The sequence below is a fragment of the Mirounga angustirostris genome, unplaced genomic scaffold, assembly GCF_029215605.1.
Source record: "Mirounga angustirostris isolate CCGP_5_RB_7025 unplaced genomic scaffold, mMirAng1.0.hap1 SCAF_18, whole genome shotgun sequence".
Taxonomy (NCBI): domain Eukaryota; kingdom Metazoa; phylum Chordata; class Mammalia; order Carnivora; family Phocidae; genus Mirounga; species Mirounga angustirostris.
In genome coordinates, this window is record NW_026991726.1 from 2417510 (window position 1) to 2431752 (window position 14243).

A 14243-nucleotide genomic window follows, 5' to 3' on the forward strand; every position below is an offset into this window, starting at 1 on the left:
AAGATGACAGACATGATATCACCCCTGAACTAAGACCACGAAACTTCAGAAGGATTCATTGGTTATCAGCAGGCCAACAGTGGGGACCACAGCTACATTTTCTGGGCGGGCGGGTCTCCATCCTGTATATAGTATACGTAGTGTATAGCGTTAGCGACCACACAACTGGGTGGCCGGGAAGGACTCTCAGATGGAAGAACAAATGCACGAGAACTCACGATGAGTCATGGACCCAACCCTGTGGCCCCACAGACGTTCCCATCCAGTTGAGAGGGAGGCGCCCAGACCAAGGACCGCACCACACAGGGCAGCCCAGGGACAGGCAGGTGGAGAGATGCCCCCCAGGATGGCGCCCGGAAGAGGACCCCCCGACAATAGCCCCTGAGTTCTCAACAGAGCACACCCCTCCTGCATGAGGCACAGGGAGTCACCCCTGCAACGCCCCCACCAGGAAGGGGAAGGCAGGCGACAGAGACAGTAAAGCTGAGATTCACCACAAGCAGGAGGTGGGAGCGAGGGGCACCCCCAGGCAGAGGGGGTCACAGGTGAGGGCAGGCTGGAGACACGGGTCAGCTGGGGGAGGCCCACAGAAGAGAGACGGGGGCCCCTGAACAATCACCGCTGGCTCCTCAGGACTCTGCTCCACCACCTTTACAACTCGGGGCAGGGAAAGTATAATAAAAACCAGAATCTAAGGCTGTCTGAGTGCCCACTTGTGGATGGCCAAGTGCTCAAGCCTGGTCCCCCTTGGAGAGCACCCTTCATTCGGAAGACACTGGCTGAGCACCTGCTGCAGGCAGCAGCACCGGAGCTGGAGAGATGCCAGGGAGCCAGGGACACAGGGACAACCCCTGCCCGCCCCCGACTCCCACGATGGCAGGCGATCATCTGAACACAGGTGAGCAGAGCAGCAGGAGAAGCAAGAGGGCGATTCTCTCCCGCGTGTCCTGGCAAACATGTCTCTGGTCTAACTAGGACGCCCCACCACCAAGGCCCTGGCTTGGCAACAAAACTGACGAGCCAGGGACCAGGATGGCTCTCTGTTCCTCAGTGAAAGGCTGGAGTAGCAGGGCTGCTTTCAGCCCTGAGACAGTGAAGCTTGAGAGGAAGGGAAAGTACGGAAAAGAAGTGTCCTAAGCACCTAAAAGGAAACCAAGAACCTATGCCGGTTTAGGATGAAGTGCTCACCCGCAGCTCGGGCGCGGGGCATCAGTGGGCAGGTCGGGAGCCCCCGCCGCGGCCACCACCTCCCCAGCCACCAGCCTCCCCGGCCGGGCTCACAAACCATGCTGCGCCCCCTCTGCCCTCAACATGCTTTTCTGAAATATGAACTCAATTAGCGACTGATTTACCATTAGGCTCGCTCTAACACACAGCGATGTTCCCCAGGTTTATAAAATATTCAGAAGTAAGTTTTCCAAGGAAATTAACTTTAGAGGGCTTCAGAGGAAAATGCGTGAAACACCATTATCACCACAGCAAACAATTCCATCGTCCCTCCACCCACAGCAGAGTCTGGAGCTCTCGGCCCCCGCGGAGCCAGCTGCAGGCACACGTGGCCCCACGGACCCAGACCAGAGCACCTCTCGAGCTGTCCCAGCAATGACACCCGCGCCACCCCACCCGGCATTGCCGCTCAGCCTGTCCCACACGCTCTTGGCCGTCCAGTGCCCCCACGGAGCCAGAGCTCCCCGTGAAAGGGACAGGATTTGTCTCCTGTCGTGCTCCTTGGGGCCCCCAGAACCCAGCAGAGACTCGGGCAGCTGTTGAGTCGATCAGCAGGTTGCTCCATGGACAGTCTCTTGAAACAGATCTTGGAAATGAGCATGTTTACAAGAAAGTGCTCCTCCACATGAGAAGAGGAACGTGTGAACTCACAGATACCGGGGACAGGCTGGTGGCTGCCTGATGTGGGGGGAGTCAGGCAAAAGGGTGAAGGTGGGCAGGAGGCACAAACTTAAATAAGTCCTGGGGAAGTGACGTGGGCAGCACGGTGACTACAGTTAGTAACACGGTGTCGCAGACTTGACCGCAGCTGACAGAGAAGACCTCACAAGTTCTCACCAGAAGAAAAGCAATCTGAACCTTGTGTGGTGGTGGAGGTTAAGGACAGGCTGTGGTGATCATCTCACAAGATATACACGTATCAAATCATCACACTGTCGCCCAAAACTCATACAATGTTCTACGTCCACGAGACCTCAACCCAGACAAAAGTGATGGGTGTGTATTATGGAAAACAGAAGATACGATGAGTAGGAAGAAAGGAGGCTTTGGAATCAGCAGGGAAAGTGTACAGCGTGGTGGCCAGCCACCCCCAAGTCCCACCTTCCCTCAATCCTCCTGCCCTCGTCTGGCCTCCAGACGCACCTCGTCCAGCCCTCCCGACCTTGCTCTCCATCCCCCCATGCCACCGCACCCCCTTTCCTGCCGGCCTGTCCAGGGGCTCCTCAGACTGTTCTGCACATTCCTGACCTCCACACCCCACAGCCGAGGCCCCAGCCCTGCCTTCTTCCCACTTTACGGGAAACCACGCGCTTTCCTGATGCTCCTGACCGTCTCTAGGTAAAGGGTTCTCAAACCGCTGCCTCTGGGGCACCACTGGCAACTCAGCCACACGCTCCCCTCCTCACATTATCGGGTCCACTACAGAAGTCAGCTCTGCCCCAGTTGCCACACCTCGTGCCCACTTCTCACAGTGTCCAGCCCCGGGACAACCCCCACGGATCAGGCAGAAGACTAACAAGCGCACCCTGCCTCCTGCACCCCCTCACGCCCCTCTGCCACCAGCAGCTCCTGGCCCTCCTGGGCCGCCAACGTCTGTGGTGTCAAAACCCACCTGCTATCCCCACCACCCTGGATCGGGGCTCGGTCTCTCCTCCTGCCCAGGTCACCAACTCCCTCCATGACCTAATCTCCATGAATGGCAATCCAGGAGCCCAAGGGCCCCCCTCCCCTCCTCCCTGAAGCAGGCCACCCACATTCAGCCAATCTCCACGTCCTCCTAAACCCTGAACCACTTCCCACAGCTCCACCCTCCCCTCTGTCACTGTCCCACGCGGCTGCCTCTGGTTCTGGTCTCGGCTCTGCCAGTCAGGGGACAGCTTCACTCCCCAGCTCAAAGTCTGCAAGGTCTTCCAGTCGCCCTTGGGGAACAACTGGAACCTTCCCTGTTCCTCTCCCGCCCCTCCCCACACCAACACCCCCGCTTGGGGCCAGCGCTGGCCTCCAGCCCACCCCGTCTGAAAGCCCAGCCCCCTCGGTCAGGTCCCTGCTAGCAACGCTCTTCTCTCCTGCTCACCTTTTCCTCGGCCGGGCCTTCATGCAGCCACTCGGCTGCCACACAGGCCAGCCCCGGGCCCTGTCTACAGAACACCCCCACAACCAAGTACAGACCTATAGGAACGGACGGTCCTTCAAGGTCCAGTTTGATTTCACCCCCACCCTCCTCCACCAGCATCTCCCGTCCCTCGCCCACGCTGCCCCAGGAACTGGGAGCGCCCCCCAGACTGCCCTGCAGGGGCCCAGGCCAGCAAACTTTAGGGCCTGTTGTGCACACAGAAGGCATCCAATAAATGCTTGAGACATTTAATGCTTCTTTGTTATACAAATATTTGAATGATTGAGCCTTTTACACGTGAAGGAGTTAAGTTCCACAGGACAGAGCACACTCTCTCAGAACCCAACAGGAGAGCACCCTCTGATCAGCTCCTGTATTTCCCTTGCCTGACCCATCCCAACTGAGCCACTGAAAATCAGGCCGGTCTCTGAATCCACATTTGGTCTGGAAATAAAATGCCACACATCTCTAGTGAGTGGTTTGGGAACAGAAAACTAATCCAAGAAAGAGCACAATCCTAAAGAGAAAACAAAATGGGGCCCAGAGCCACGCCACGGCGGCCCGACCCGAGGCACTACCAGCTCGCCCGGCAGACGGCCCGGCAGACGGCTACCGTCGGCGGAGACAGGCCTATGTGCTCCTTCCCCACCCCATCAAACTGCCCAGCACCCCCGACAGGAGGAGGAAAATGCTTTTCTCCTCCCAGAGCCGGCCTGAATTCTGAAAGCAGCGTGGCCAGAGGCCCCCTTTAGATCCCCACGCCGACAGCCCAACACATCGTCCCACCAACTGGCTGGCCTCACCCCCTGCAAACAAGTTCACTGGAAAAACTAGAGAACCCCGTGTATCAACACCCTCAAACGGACTGCCCCCTGCCTCCAATGTTCACAGTGGCGCCGAGGGACCCGTCCCCTTTCCAAGACCCTGCCCTTTGCCCTGCTCTCCACGCACATCATGCCCAGTGCCCCGTGACATTCCCAGTCACCCTGCGGAGGGCTTTCCATGAAGGATCAGGAGCTCATCCAGAAGACAGGAATTAAGCGCTGTTTGTCTCCCCTGGGCATAAGCCTTAGAGCCAGCAAGCCTTATTCTTTTAGTTTAGTACAAAGGTTCACTGAAAGAAGGGTCCTTTCAAAACTGGAGCAAGGTATACGCGGGAACAGGTGGAGAGCTGCTCCATGGCACATTTGAGAAGCGTATCGAGGGGGGCTGGCCACGAGCAGCATGGCCAAGCTCAAGTGCAGAGGCTGTGTGAGAAGGAAGACAGCAGGCGACAGACATGCCAGCCGGGGCAGTGGGCACACACCAGCGCCGGCGAACTCCAGACCCCCAGAGGATGGATGCCAGGACGGGCAAGAACACCCAGGAGGGTCCCCAGGGAACAGAGCTAATGCAGTCGGGGACCCAGAAGTGTACAGCTCTGCCCTGAACTAGCATGCCTGGGCTCAGAGGCGGCTCACTCGCTTAGGCGCCACGGGCCTGGGACAGACGCAAGCTCGGCAGCACCGACTGGGCAGATGGGAGCACACTCGGGCAGGGCTGCCACAGGGCCTGGTGCGCGGGCTCCCCGGCCGGCTGTGTGAGCCCCGGCAACAGCATCTGCAGCCCTTAGTTCACGTGACTGCAGGCGGTCCACACTGTTCTAACCACTGACGACCACGGGCACCTACCTCTGTGACCCTCAGCACTCAGGCTGGAATTGCCATGTTAACCCCCAGAAAAGAGGAAACAGCATTTCAGAATGGGGGAACACAAAGAATAGGGATACTCAAAATGAAAGTCCCCCAAGCCCAGGGCCCCACAGACGGGAAGAACCCAGGCTGCCCCATTCCCTCTGGGCCTCCCAACCCCTCCGCCTCTGGCCTGTGGAGGGAATATCAGGGTGAAATTAGAAGAAGCTGTTCCTCTCCTCCTGAAGAACCCCCACGCTGTGCAAATCCGAGCGCACGAGAACTGCGTTCCTGACCCCCAGGCCAGAGGAGCCGGGCGAGGGCCGAGCCCAGGGGCCAGCAGTGGGAGCCAGCTCTGCCACCCACCCACAGCCCAGGCTTCCGGGTCTGCAAACCCCCGGCCGTAGGGAGGGCCGACGGCGCGGCGCGTGTCAGGACCCCGGCAGGAGAGAAGCAGTCTCGAGCGTACAGTGTCACAACAAGGCCCACGGTGCCTCGTCCGGGGTGTGGCACAAAACCCTGCCCCAGGACGTCTGTCCGCAGCCTCGCTCGGCATTGTCTGCGCTCCCAGGGCCCGGCACAGGGCCATCCCGACACCCGGCTGTCTGCAGGACCCCCCTGGCGGACCCGTGCTGCACCCTGAAGGGCCTGCAGGGCCAGACTCCAAACTGCACACGTCTGAGCACCAGGAAGCTGAGGAGCGGTTAGAGACAGAGCTGCTGGAGAGGCCGGGGCGGGGCGGGTGTCCCATACTGGCCCCGGTCACTGCTCCACCGTCCTCCTCCGTGCTGCACGCAGGCAGGGCTGGCCCAGGGCAGTCTGGGGAACAGAGAAACAGACGTAGGCTCCCAGGGCACTTTGACTCGTTCCCACCCATGACCTCCGACCATGTCTTCACAGCCCTCGGGGAATGGAATACTTGCCCCTGCTCTCAGTTTAAAAAAAAAAAACTGTTTAATCAAAATCTTCAGGGATTTATTTATTTTAATCATTTCTGTCCTCACTTAAGATTAACCCATAAGAGTCTAGACTTGCTACATTAGACAAATATGTAAAAGAGAAAAAACATGATTCACATCAAGTTCATTTTTCAAAATGTTTCCAGACCAGCTAAAAAGGCATTTAGTAACATCAAACAGGACCACCAAGAAACAAACAAGCAAGAGGAACTGTGTGCATAGCAAACCACCCCCACCCCCACCCCCGGTGCTTCCAAGGCGCTGGCACAGTAAGACCAACTCCACTTACAGACGGAGCCCAGAGAGACCCGCTCGCACAGGACACAAAGACCCACCCGAGAGACTCCCGGGCTCCTCGCAACACGGGAAGAGAGGAATAAGCAGGCACTCCGTCCAAACAGCCACTTCAAAAATACAAGCAAGGAAAAAAACAGGTTTCTTAAAACACAAGAGCAAGCTGGTCAGGGCAGCAGATCCGAGCTTCCGGAAAAAGAGGCAGGACCTCCACCTGGTTCCTGGACCCAAGGAGACATGAGGAAGAGCCCTCCCAGTGCTGTTCCAGTCCTTCGGGACTAAATGCACTTCACAGAGGTGGGCGGTGAGGGGCCAGCCCACCCGGGAAGACGGAAGCAGGTGCCCTGTCCACATTCAAGGGCAAGACTCTGCAGGGTCAGGTGCGGAGGGCTACCCACAACCCTTCCCATCCAACATCCCTCCCGCACATTCCTCCAACCTTCCTCCTCCCACCTCAGGGTTTTTCTGTGGCTGCTCTAACGGTCCTCCACACACAGCCTGAAACACACTTATTATCTTAAAGTCTGGAGGTCAGAGTCCAAGGCAGTTCTCACGGGACTAAAGTGTAGGTGTTGGCCACTGCACTCATTTCTGGACGCTCTGGGGAGAGTCCACGTCCTGCTCATGCAGGCTGTTGGCAGCATCCAGTTTCCTGCAGTTGTAGGACTGAGGTTCCCGCCGGCTGCAAGCAGAAGGCCACGCCAAATGCTGGAGGCCACCACACCCCCTGGCTCATGGCCCCCGCCTCCACTTTCAGAGCCAGCGACAAGACAAGCGTCCATCTGCTGCTGATTCTGACCACTTTTAAGCGCTCACTCCATTCTACTGGACCCACCAGGCCACCCAGGAAAAGGTACCACCTCAGGGTCAGCAGATCTGCACCTTTCACTCTTTGGCCATGTGGTCTGGTTCCAGGTTCCAGGGATAAGGATGCAGACATCTTTGGGGTTCATCATTCTGCAACCACGCCCCACCCCTCCGGCCAGAACCCTGGTGATCGCCACCCTTCAGTGCTTCGTGGCGGCCCTTTTCTATGGCCTTCCGAGCCCTGCCCGCCTCCCACCCCTCTTCTCACAAGGCTCCCCTCCTGCCGTCCTCCGCCCCAGCCCCAGGGTCCCCGCAGCACCCTTCCCCTGCCAGGAGTGCTCTGACGCCCACCCCGCATCTCCGCATCTGTGCATCTCTGTGGGCTGGCTCCCTCTCCACCTACAGGTCTCAGGTCAGGCATGACCTCTTCTGGAAGGGCGTGGCCTTCCATTGACGCAGGGTCCTGTGCTTCTGCCAACGCCCCCGATGATGACCTTCGAAGAACATACCAATGTGCTTACTGTCTCCCTCACCCCAGCAGCCTCTGAGAGCCACATCTCTTGGCTCAGCATTCAGCACGGGACCTGGCACACAGAATGCGTTCTGAACGAATGAACTGTCCCCCCAACAAGTCCTCCCCTCAGCTGATGAGTGATGGCGACCTGTTACAGTGACGGTGGAGCTGATGTCTCACCGGCTCGGAGACTCCTCGGGCTGTGACCGCTGGAAGCTGAAAGCTGTCGGAGCCACAACACCGTGAGCTGTCTTCTCCTCCAGCTCCACCCCAAGCACCCACAGCCTTGCCGATTCAATCTGGGCCCTTCCTGCCTCCATCCCGCTCACAAAGGTCGCCCTCCACAGGCCCCACCGCCCGCACGGCCTCCTGTGCACAGCGCTCGCGGCCCCGGCGGACCCACGCCGGAGGGCCGCCTGCGCTCGCACCGCGGTGGGCGGTGACTTCGTCCTGCCACTGACAGCTAAGTGTGGCAAGAGTGCCACCCACAACTGCAGAGGGCAGCCGCCCCTCGGAGTCAAGTGGGTCGCTGGCCCAAGAGAGAACCAGCCCCAGAGAGTCACAGACTGAACGCGTCCTGATCCCCACCACCCGCCCTCTGATTCTTGCAGCACCACCGTCCTCTCTCACCCGGACGTTCACCACAGCCTCCGAACTGGTCTCCCTGCGTCCGTCCTTCCCTCCCAGCCCCTAACCTGTCATCCACCCAGAGGCCAAAGGGATCCTGCCACACCTCTGCCAAGACCCTCCAAAGCGCTCCCCCGTCAGAATAAGAGACAGGAAGCCCACGTCTTTCCACTGTGACCACGAGGCCCGCCCCCACCAGCTTCCGGACCTCATGCCCCAGGACTCTCCCCCTCCTCCCTTGGCTCCAGGCACCAGGCCCCCCGCTCTTCTCGAGCACACCGCTGTCGCTCCCAACCGGGGGCTTTCCACTGGCCCTCTGCCCAGACCACTGTCCTCCCAGCCACCCAGGGGGCCTGTTCGCTCCCCTCCTGTGAGTCCTGCTCAAATGTTACCTCCTCTGTGAGACCTCCTCTGGCCACCTTATCACCGGGAAACGCTCCCCACTCCACACGCCTCCCAATCCCAATTCTCTGCTTGAGGTTTCAATAACAGGATAACAGTTCGCACCTTCTCAGGGGTAACTCTCTTCTTAACTTAGTCATGGTCTCTCTTCTCTGCCCCTCCAGCTCCGCTGTAAGGTCTGAGACAGCACTGGTTCTGAGCTGTTTTGTTCACTGGTGTATCTCTAGCCCCTGGAACTGTTACTGGCACCAAGAGTTGGTTAAACAAATATCTACTGAATGAATGAATTTTCAAACTCTCAAAGCTCCTCCAAGAGGCCCTCTCTCGTGCTCATCAAAGAGAATCGGACCAGACCGAACAAATATGTGCCTGGAGATCTCAGCCACTTAGGTCTCATCCAGCTTCAGCAGGTTACACTGGCAGAAACTGATGGCCCCAGGGGTGACATGACCTGGTGAAAGTCACACAGAGATTAATAGAAAAAAAAAGGCTGAAACCCAGACCACAGAACCCAGTCAGAGGTGCTTCCACCACATCACACATCCTGCTTCATCCAGAAGTTTCTAAGAAAGCCCCAGCCAAATAGACAATCTAAGGACCAGCGTGAATAGAGGAGGGGGGGCTACTGGCAAGACCACCTCTCATGCAGTGTGAGACCCTGGCCAAATCACCTACTAGAGATACACCAGTGACACAGGTTTTCTGGTAAGACTCCATCATTTAAAAGATGATGGCAGGGCGCCTGGGTGGCTCAGTCGGTTAAGCGACTGCCTTCGGCTCAGGTCATGATCCTGGAGTCCCGGGATCGAGTCCCGCATCGGGCTCCCTGCTCGGCGGGGAGTCTGCTTCTCCCTCTGACCCTCCCCCTTCTGATGCTCTTTCTCTCTTAAATAAATAAAATCATGGGGCACCTGGGTGGCTCAGTTGGTTAAGCGACTGCCTTCTGCTCGGGTCATGATCCTGGAGTCCCGGGATCGAGTCCCGCATCGGGCTCCCTGCTCGGCGGGGAGTCTGCTTCTCCCTCCGACCCTCCTCCCTCTCATGCTCTCTGTCTCTCATTCTCTCTGTCTCAAATAAATAAATAAAATCTTTAAAAAAAAGAAAAAGAAATCTTGACATCTGGGGCGCCTGGGTGGCTCAGTCGGTTGGGCGACTGCCTTCGGCTCGGGTCACGATCCTGGAGTCCCGGGATCAAGTCCCGCATCGGGCTCCCTGCTCGGCGGGGAGTCTGCTTCTCCCTCTGACCCTTCCCCTTCTCATGCTCTCTCTCCCTTAAATAAATAAAATCATGAGGCACCTGGGTGGCTCAGTTGGTTAAGCGACTGCCTTCTGCTCGGGTCATGATCCTGGAGTCCCGGGATCGAGTCCCGCATCGGGCTCCCTGCTTGGCGGGGAGTCTGCTTCTCCTTCCGACCCTCCTCCCTCTCATGCTCTCTGTCTCTCATTCTCTTTGTCTCAAATAAATAAATAAAATCTTTAAAAAAAAGAAAAAGAAATCTTGACATCTGGGGCGCCTGGGTGGCTCAGTCGGTTGGGCGACTGCCTTCGGCTCGGGTCACGATCCTGGAGTCCCGGGATCAAGTCCCGCATCGGGCTCCCTGCTCGGCGGGGAGTCTGCTTCTCCCTCTGACCCTCCCCCCTCTCATGTGCTCTCTCTCATTCTCTCTCTCAAATAAATAAATAAAATCTTTAAAAAAGAAAAAGAAACCTTGACATCCGTTTCTCTCTAATCTACGTTCGCCAGGCACTGTCCACGCACTGTCTTCACCTTCCCCGGGGCGCGGGCCGGGGATCAGCCGCAAGCTGATCAGGACTTTGGAGCCGAACAGCTTCCAGGGTGCACCCGGGTCATTGCACGCACTTCATTTTTTGTTTAATTTCTTTTCCTTAATTCGCTTCCTGCTGCGGACTCAAGAAAGGAGTTGGTTTTGCGGCCGGAAGGTGGGGTACGTGGAAATTCACAGGGAGGCTCAAATCCACTGGAGCGAGTCCTCGAGCTCGAGGCCAAGCGCAGCCGAGCGCGGGAGGGACAAGAAGGCCATTCAAGGGGGTCCCACCGCCGCGCCCCCCGGAGAGGCGATCGCCCGGCAAGCGCAGCCCGCGCGGCCAGCGGGCCAGGTCCGCACTCCCCGAACCCTTCGCAGCGCGACCCGAGTCGGTCCCCTTCGGCTTCCCAGGGCGCCCGGGATGTCACCGAGGAGAGCCTGCCGAGGAGTGTCACCGAGGGGAGCCTGCGGCCTCGGAAAGCCTCGCGCGCAGCTGCTCCTCCTCCCTTCAAGCCTCGGTCTGCGCGCAGCCCCCGTCACCGCCCAGACCCTGCGCTCGAGCCCCCCGGCCCCCCAACGTCGCTCTCGTCCCCAGCAGCCCTCCCCAGACCCCCGACTCCACCCGCAGCCCCGCGGGCCCCCGCGCCCGCCCGACCTCCGAGCCCTGACCCCGACCCGGCCTCCCCGTCACACCCACCTGCCCGGGACTTCGCCGTTGCTGCGCCTCCAGAACCGCTTCCGGGCCCCGTCGCCGGCCATGGCCCCTCCTCCTCCCTCAGGCCCGGCGGCCCTTTCCTGCACCCCGAGCGGCCCCTCAGCGGCCCCCGGACGCCCGAGCCCAGAGGCTCTTCCGCCTGCTCCCGGAAGTCCCGCCTCCGCGCGCCCGGAAGTCACGCCTCCGCCCAGGCACGCCGGACGCAAGGCGCGGGCGTGACGGCATTCAAGGGCGACGCCGGGGAGGGAGTGTGGCGGCTGCCGTGCGGGCGGCGGGGGTCCGTGTGGTGGCGGCTGGCTGGGGCCCCCGTCCGGCTCTGTGCTCTGCCTCCGGGCGAGGCGGCGGGAGGGTCCGGGGCGCGCGGAGGCAGCGAGGGGCAGCGGGGTCGGCGGAGCGCGGGGGGGGGGCGCCTGGGGGTCGCGGAACCCGGCGCAGGAAGCCCCCGGCAGGGTTTTTGAAGAGTCGGCGCGGAGCGGAGGGAGAGTCCGTCTACACTGCTGGGGCGCCGGGCGGCTCTGTCGGCCCGCCGTCTGCCTTGGACTCGGATCATGACCCCAGGGCCCTGGGCTCGAGCCCCGTCGGGCCCCCGCTCGGCGGGGAGACTCTGCTTCCCCCTCCGCCTGCCCCTTCCCGGCTGGTGCCCTCGCTCGCTCGACAGCTCGCTCGAGTGAGTGAAATCTTTGAAAAGAGCGAGTCTGCGTTGGTTACGTGGTGAAATGACAGCTGCTGAAGTTATGTTTCGGTGTTTCAGTGTTTGCTTCTTTTAACTTGACGCAGCCAACGAAGATGTGGGGTGACGTGCGTGACTGGCGCTGGATTTCTCTTGGTTGCAGACCCGGACCGAGAAGCCAGGTCCTGCCCTTTCCCGACTGCAGGACAGTCTAACTTCGGGAGTCTGTGGACGCACCTCCGCCAGTTCTCTCGCGAGACAAGAATTGGGCTGCGTGTGTAAGTGTGCCCGTGCCCCTCGCTTACTGATGGGTAGCACTGATGGAGTTCTTGCCCCACGCAAGATCTGCACCGGGTTCTTTACATGCAGTACGGCAGCCGTATGCCCACCACCCCCAAAGGCCGCCCCTCCCGGAAGAGCAGAATGGCTCGCTCACCTCGCGGACACCGAATTTTATGCCCTTTCCACAGGTCCTTGCGCCCACCCTGCAACATTTACCCGACTGTTTTTATGATCTCTGTGTCCACAGGTAGCTTGTGAGATCCTGCTCAGTGGGGCCTAGTTCTTCTGCCTCTGCAAGTGTGTGTTGGATGAATGACAACCACGGGAACTCTCCAGGGACCCCCTTTTGTCACCATAGAAACTCCAGGAATCTTCTCTTTGGTGTGATCTTAATGGATCCTTGGTAATCCCCAGCTGACATACCCTCACTAGATCCTCAGGGCTCCTTTGTTCATAGCCTGATGAGCTCTTCCGGGATCCTGTCCTTACATGACCTCAGGGAAACTCCAGAGATCTTCCAATAAAGGTTCAGTGGATCCGCAGGGACTCCCTCCTGACACAGCCTCAGGCAGTCTCCCGGGATTCTCTCCTAGTGGAGCTCAGGAAGGCCCCAGGGACCTCTTCCCAATATACAGCCCCGAGGCCTCAGAAATCCTCTCAGAGACTGGCTCCTAACAGCCTCCGGGGTCCCCTGTGGACATTACTGGGGACCTCAGGGGTTCTGTGCAGCTCTTCTGGCTCATTGCGAGAATCAGCGAGGTGACGGAGCAAGATGGCGGAGGAGTAGGAGACCTGGATTTTGTCTCCTCTCAGGAATTCAGCTGGATAGGGATCAAACCGTTCTGAACATCTACAAACTCAACAGGAGATCGAAGAAAAGAAGAGCAACAACTCTCTCATCAGAAAAGCGACCACTTTCTGGAAGGTAGGACGTGCGGAGAAGTGAATCCGCGGCGATATTCGGGAGGATAGACGGCGGGGGAGGGGCCTCCGTTGGCCGCTTCTGGCGAGTGATAGAACCACGGAGCACAAAATCGGAACTTTTAGAAGTCCGCTCCGCTGAGGCACGTCCCTCTGGTGGCTGAGTGGGGGGTGGAACCCTCCGGGACAGTGCGGTCTCAGGACCCTCGGGGTCACAGAAAGACCGGGGGTGCCTGAGTATGGCAGAGCTCCCAGGTAACGGAGCAGGGAAGCCGGCTGCAGAGGCGGAGCCCAGGCGCGGGCTCTCAGCTCGGGGTTGCCATTGACCGTGATCCGCGGCCCAGTCGGGCCCCTGCTCCTCCAGCAGGGACGCAACAAGCGGCAGATCTGGGGAGACTCACCTTCCTCCCCGGGGAGGAGCCGCGCAGGAGCGCACTGCAGGGATCTGCTGGGTATGGAGACTCCACCCGGGGTCGGGTGCCAGAGATAGAAACGCGGTCACAGGCCGGGTGAGCACGGAGTGCGGCCGGAGACCGGGGGACGGGAGTTACTGACGACTTTTCTCTGGGGCTCACTGAGGAGCGGGGCCCCGAGTTCTCAGCTCCTCCGGGGCGGAGATTGGGAGGCCGCCATTTTCACTCTCCACCTCCAAAGCTGTACGGAAAGCTCGCAGGGAACAAAAGCCTGGAGAGCAAACCCAAGCAGATTACTTAGCCGGGAGGGGGCAAGGGCGGGGCAATTCCGCCTCCGGCAAAGACATTTGGGAACCACGGCAACAGGCCCCTCCCCAGAAGATCAGCGAGAACAGCCACCAAGACCAAGTTTACCGATCAATGAGAACAGCAGAACTCCAGTGCTAGGGGACTACTGCACATAGAATTCACGGCTTTTTTACCATGATTCTTTAGTCTTTTAAAGTCAATTTTTTTAACTGTCTTTTTGTCTTTTTATTTCTTTTTGAATTTTTCTTTTTCCCTTTTTCAACCAACATCTTATCAATCCCTTTTAAAAAAAAATTATTTTTCATTTTTAGAGTCATATTCTATCCCTTCATAGTAGTTACCCATATTTTTGGCTTATATATATAAGTTGTTCTCTCTTTAAAATTTTGAGATAGTTTCTTCTAACAGATTAAAATATACCCTAAATCTCTAGTATATGGTGCTTTCTATTCCCTTGCCTGATCACATCCTCTCCCTTTCTTTTTCTCTTTTTGTTTTTTCTTTTTTTAAATCCTCTTCTTTCTTTTTTCAAACAACTTCTTATCAATTCCTTT

At 58.5% G+C, this 14243-nt stretch overlaps 1 protein-coding gene across 1 annotated transcript in view; it reads right to left on the reverse strand.

Annotated features, from left to right (window-relative positions):
- Window positions 1–11215, reverse strand: part of LOC135363102 (alpha-mannosidase 2-like) — a 119567-nt gene extending 108352 nt beyond the window's left edge. Inside the window, exon 1 of the mRNA XM_064583789.1 lies at window positions 11077–11215. Coding sequence (XP_064439859.1) covers window positions 11077–11138 — 62 coding nt within the window. The 5' untranslated portion in view covers window positions 11139–11215. The remainder of the gene's footprint in view (window positions 1–11076) is intronic.
- Between the last annotated feature and the right edge of the window lie 3028 nt (window positions 11216–14243).